This window comes from Terrapene carolina, unplaced genomic scaffold, assembly GCF_002925995.2.
Source record: "Terrapene carolina triunguis isolate 2854851 unplaced genomic scaffold, T_m_triunguis-2.0 Scaffold21, whole genome shotgun sequence".
Taxonomy (NCBI): Eukaryota; Metazoa; Chordata; order Testudines; family Emydidae; genus Terrapene; species Terrapene triunguis.
In genome coordinates, this window is record NW_020664372.1 from 40,146,103 (window position 1) to 40,152,102 (window position 6,000).

The 6,000-nt window shown below is 34.9% G+C and overlaps 1 protein-coding gene across 1 annotated transcript in view; it reads right to left on the reverse strand.

Annotated features, from left to right (window-relative positions):
• Window positions 1–5,798, reverse strand: part of IL18R1 (interleukin 18 receptor 1) — a 29,795-nt gene extending 23,997 nt beyond the window's left edge. The window contains exons 1-3 of the mRNA XM_029910635.1: window positions 5,713–5,798; window positions 3,871–4,111; window positions 130–307 (exon numbers count right to left, since the gene is read on the reverse strand). Of these exons, the coding sequence (XP_029766495.1) occupies window positions 130–307; window positions 3,871–4,111; window positions 5,713–5,770 (477 nt within the window). The 5' untranslated portion in view covers window positions 5,771–5,798. The remainder of the gene's footprint in view (window positions 1–129; window positions 308–3,870; window positions 4,112–5,712) is intronic.
• Window positions 5,799–6,000: the final 202 nt, after the last annotated feature.

Consider the following 6,000-nt stretch of genomic DNA (forward strand, 5'->3'; position numbering starts at 1 on the left):
AAAGATTTTTACATGACTGTAGAGATATTTTTAGATGTCTGTAAGTTTGTAATCTACCTTTCCTAAGGTTTAACATTTCTTTTTTTTTTTTACACTACTAAGTTGGGTGGTGATGTTTTTGGTACTTACCTTGTACCACGTTATGGTGACATTTTTATTGTGGGGCACAGCATTGCATTTCAATGTATAACTTCTTCCAGCAGCTTTAACTTGCCTGGATAAATGATTTGTGTTAAAACAACTGTCTTTACTTCTTTTGAGTACATTCAGGGACCACTTTTGTGATGTGACATTGTACGTTCCATTGCTATGGAATAAAATAAACAGTTTTGGGTGTTCTTTAAAGTCATGTAGGTAGGATAATTATACAACAAAATAGAAAATATATACCTAAAATATAATCATTAGGAAAAAAAGCATACCTATATTGTCCCATTTTCTTTTACTTCCTTTTCTTTACTTCCCCACATAAACTAGGTGTTATATTTAGTAAGCTTAAGTAACAGACAAGCATATCAAAACAGAATCATGAAACCATTCAGTTTCATCATTATTTATAATAATATAACAATATATGGTGGCAAGTATACATACAAATTAGCATAATGATGCTCAAGTAGTTTAAAATAACCAGTTAGTGGGTTTAGAGACTTATTCATCTAATTCACTAAGGTTTGATGTAGAGATAATTTAAAAAGTGATTTGTGAATATTTATGAACAAATAAATTTGGCAAGCTCACTGTGTTGTGTTGTTCAAAAAAAGTACAGCTCTCAATTACACATTAAGGCATCTAAACAAATAGCTTGATTTGCAAGAGTACTCACAGACTTTTGTTTTATGTTAACATACTTGCTAACAAAAAAAAAATCACAAATAAAAATATTTGCAATAAAAAGAGTCATGAAAATCATCAAAGCACATTCAGTTTTTACTCAATTAAATGTTCCCAAATACTTTAACGTTTTCCCAATTCTAGTGTACCAAATAGGTTTTGTAGTTTTATCAGCCTTCTATATGACCTTCAACAACTCTGTTAATGTTAAACATCCTTTATTTTATATATAATTTCTCTGTTGAATCCTAAAATAAATAATAAGCTACTTTTGTTTTATCTAGTCTGGACTGAGTCGGAGATAGTTCTCTTAGAGGAAATACCCACTGGTACTGTTTTCAAATATATGATATATATAACAATCATTTCAGAAGAAGGTAATGGATTAAACATTGACCTCATGTTCTGATTAATAAATGTATGTGGGGTCAGAGTAAACTAATCCAAAAAATCTGGTTTGGCACAGTCTAAAAATTAGTAGTGTATCACAAGAGGGAAAACTAAGAAAGCAGGAACAGTTAACCTATATATTTATATGTTCAACATGACCTTTGTCTGAGCACCACCTGAGAATTAATAATAGATGTATCCTTACAACACCCCTGTGAGGTAGGCAAGTATTATCATCTAGAATTTGCAGATGGGGAATAGAGATGGACAAACTAACTGACTTACCCAAAATCACATGGGAAGCCTATAGTAGAATGAGGAACTGAACCCACATTTCTTTTAATCCTAGTTAGTTGTAGAACACACTGAAGATGTTGGGCCAAATTTAGACCTGGTGTAAACAGGTGTAACTCTACAGAAGATGAGCCTTACACTAGGTATGAATTTGGCTTGGAGCATCTCCAATCCAGTCTGCCACATAAGATTTTAGTTAACATGCATTAAGAGATATCCTTGTCTCTTACACTCTATGAGGTTTTATCTTTCTGTCTTGGCTTTCACTTTAGTTCTTTGGTTGTACTTTGTGGGGAATATGGTATTACAAAAAATCACTATTTGGCTAAAACTCAAAACATGTAGCCTGGCTCAGCAAAGCACATTGGAGAGTGAAAATTCATAAAGTAGCAATTAAGATTTTACAAAAAAAAAAAATACTAAATACATATTAGATTACAAATCACCCCTCGGCCACTTCACTATCAAGGTCAGATTTTGATGTAGTATTACCACTTTACAGTTGAGTGCTGAGTGTTCTGTTCCCAAAGCATGTAAGCATGTGTTCAGCTTCAAGCATGGGTATAGTCCCATTGAATTCAACAGGGCCATACATGCATACAAGTCTTTGCAGGATCAGAGCCTTAAAGTGTGTCATTTGCTTGTCACTGACTTCCACCTCTACTTTTTTTTTCAGTTACTTACAATTTACTTAGTTACAAGGTTACTACTATGGAAGAGCTTATTTGACCTGATTTCCAGTAACCACAGGAATTTAAGATATGTGCTGCACAAAACCATACAAACAACACAGATGTGTGGCAAAGATTGTCAGTCAACTCCACGTGTCAAATGTAGCAGGAACCTTCATGACAAGAAATGGGGCTAACTGTGGTCAACTCTGTGCTAAACTGTTAAATTGACTCAATAAACAAATCTGCACTCATTTCATTTATTTGGGGGGGGAGGGGCTTGGTTTGTTTGATTTTGTTTTTATTGTTTGTTTGGTTTTCCCATCAGAACACTGTGATTTGTTGTGAAAATGTTTCACTGGTGCATTGCTGCTTTACCTAAGGAACCTCTATTTTTCTTCCAAGTCAGAAGAGCTGAGTAAAGAATATAACATGAACAAATAATTCAATCCATTTCACCTATTTCTTTTAGTACATTGTCCAATAGAGCCAGTTGCAAATTTTCAACCAAAAATGACTTTTTTCTATAATGACCTTTCAATACTTTTAATCAACATTTTAATTGATAACCATTTTGATATAAAAAATTCTGAAAATCATTCCTATAATTTTTAAATTAATATTTAAATAAATTTAATTAAAAAATCTAATAAAATCATATTCTAAACTAATTACAATTTTTGGACATTTCAAAAAATAATGGAGGCTGTTGATAAATTAAATCTAATATAAAGTTGTAGTCCATGAAATTCTAGCCCTTTTTATTACTGGAGAACTGAGTTTTGTATTTTTCAGCACTATATAACTGCAGTCACACCTACCCTGTATTTTATAAACAGGAAAGGACCTTTACAATTTTCCGGTAATAAAAGCACAAACCGTTGCTTACATAATACACTATGAGAAAGGAATTATTCTTTTAGCCTTTGTCTTGAAACGTACTGCAGTTTCAGTATAAGTCAGTTATAATAGAAACATCTTCACCTTTTCAAAACTTGATTTAACCATTGTTAAACCACACTTTCTTCCTGCCCTCCTGAACAATATCACACCTCAGAGTGCACTAGTCTTACAGCTCCGTTTGAGTCACTGCTTTGTAAAAGCTATTCTGAGGTGAAAGAGCCTACTCAGCTAGAAATCAAATATAACCATTCCATTTGTGCTTTTAATACTTCCAATGAGGTGAAGTAAAAGCCAGAGCCTAATTATGCCATTCTTACTCATCTTGTGTATTACTTTAACATACAATTAGTCCCATTGATTTCAACGGGAACACTCACACACAGTCAGTTACTTACTCAACGCAAGTAAACCTCTCCATATGATTTGAAAGAAGTATGTTATTAATCAGTTTCTAAGCATAGATAATAGGTCATGTCTAGGAGGAACAAAAAAGCCACCAGTCTTCTTTAACAAAAGGTTTGCTTAAATGTTTAGAGATTCTGTCTACCTGCAATTAATTGTAAACTTTATGAGCTCAATTCTCCACTGCCTTGCACTCTGTGTAGTTATTTAGAGTTGTGCACATGAATGTAACATGATACTACTTGGGTAAATGTAGCTTTCTGTACCCCTTTCCATAAGTCCTAATAACCACACAAGGTTCTGGTAGTAGAGGATCAGGTCCTATTTTTATACAGTTGCAAAGACTCTACATAATCCACTGGGCATGTGTACCCACCTGAGTATGTATGTGTAATTCCCCAGGTCACTGAGTTCAGCTGGCCAAAACTCCAGAAATCTCCCATTTAAAACAAGTCTGTGTGTTTCTTGGATCAAATTAATCTTTCCTTCATTTTCTTTGAACCAGGTCACTGTGTATGTTTGACTGCGAAGATTATCTCGTATTGATCCAGGGAAGCAAAGGAAAAAATATTCCCCTTCAAGTACATCAATGGAGCGACGCAAGGGGCACAGCTCTTCTTCACAGAAAAAAGAATGGTTAGGAAGCAAAACACTGTGTTCAGATAATGAGACTGGACTGATTCTAATGGCACTTGCTGTCTATGCGGTTTCTTTCTAAACAGATTTTCTTTCAGCAGACCTAATAGCTGCTGAAGAGTGTGGCCATATCAGGGAATCAATATTTATCCCAACCTGAGGACCCAGTTTTCAAGTCTTTATTCTGCCCTTACTCAGGCAAAACTTCTCATGCCTAGAGGAAAGTGGCAGTTTTTCCCATGGACTTTAGGAAACATCTGTAAGGGCCTCCGTGATAGAGCATGGTCCTGCTCCTGTCTTCTACTCTTTCTCCACAGGTCATTCAGAGACTTTCTATTGTTAACCACCACCCTATAATTTTTTACATTGCTCTCCCCCCTTTACTGACTACATCATTCACAGCATCAATTTCTCCTCTGCCAAGTAGAGAGAAGAAATCTCTCCATCCATAGACCCTTTTTGGTTCTGGTCCCACTAACTTGCCCCTCCACAGCATTTTCCTTCTTCTACCCTCTGTGTTAATGGGTTAATTACCTTTTTAGTCCTCCTCAGCCCATTCTAATCCACTAAGTAGGCACAGTCAGGTCCAGCCTGGGGGTGATGGATTTAATTGGTGTTCAAGTGATCAGAGTGCTGGCTCAGCTGTTGGTTCCCAGTTCTCTGTCACAGCCCAATTCTGCAATCCTTATTCAGGTGGGATAGTACCTTACTTACTTGATTTCAGTGGGGCTAATTACAGAGCAAGGCCATGATCCAAAGCCCATTTAGTCAATTGGAATTGTTCTGCTGACTGTAACTACTTTGGATCAGGACGTAAGGTACTACTTTTAGTGAGGAAGGGTGGCAGAATCTTTTTTCCTCTCCTTTCACAATTTTTCTATTTAAAGATGGGTCTATCTAAACTGCAAAGTCTGGAACTGGATCTGAACTTTATCATACGTTGGAAGTGTTTGGTCTAGGGTTTGGTTCAGACCCATTACTAACTTAATTAGAATAACTATCCATTGTTCTACTTAATTCCTGGTATGTACTGTAGATTCCAGTACTGCAACAGAGAGAAAGAGCAGAATGTCACTGCATTATGCATTACTCACTAGAACTGAGCAAATAACCGATTTTTTCAGTTCAGTGGCCAAACCAATCAACCCAAAATGAAAATTCTTCAGTTTTTCTTGCTGAAATGAAAATCCAACAAAACTTCACTTTGGGTTGAACAAAATGTTTTCTTTAACTGAAACAAACACCTTTTTTTTTTTCATTTCATTTTGTTTTCAAGTATTTATTACCCTTTGTTTCTTTAACTAAATTTCTAAATGAAATGTCTTTTCAAAACAAAAAGTTGCAATGTTTCATTTTGACATTTTTGAAATGAAACATTTTGACATTTTCAATTTAAAAAAAAATTGTGTTGCCCCAAACTATCTGCCAACTTTGACCCAAAGTCACAAATAGTGTCAGTCAACCCAAAACTGCATTTTTCAGCAAATAAACTATTCATTCCAAAAAAAATTCACCCAGCTAGAGTATACCAAATATTCACCAAATTATGCCATGTCTTACTGTCAAACTGATTTATGCTTACCAGTTGTAGCTTTGCTGAGGAACATTAAAAATGGAATAATCAGACTTTCAAAAGCCATTTTCTTGACTTACTTGTAGCTTCTTCTCTGGAAAAAAGGGAAATGTTCTTCGTTTAACTGACAGAGTTTTGGAAGAAAAACAAATATACATGATCCATCACATATACAACAAATTTGTCTAAAACTAAGTTAATGAGTAATATAACAAATGTGTAGTGAAGATGGGATTTCCACCAGAAATTTTTTTATCATCAAAGCGTATTTACATGTATAAGGTCATAATCCAGGAG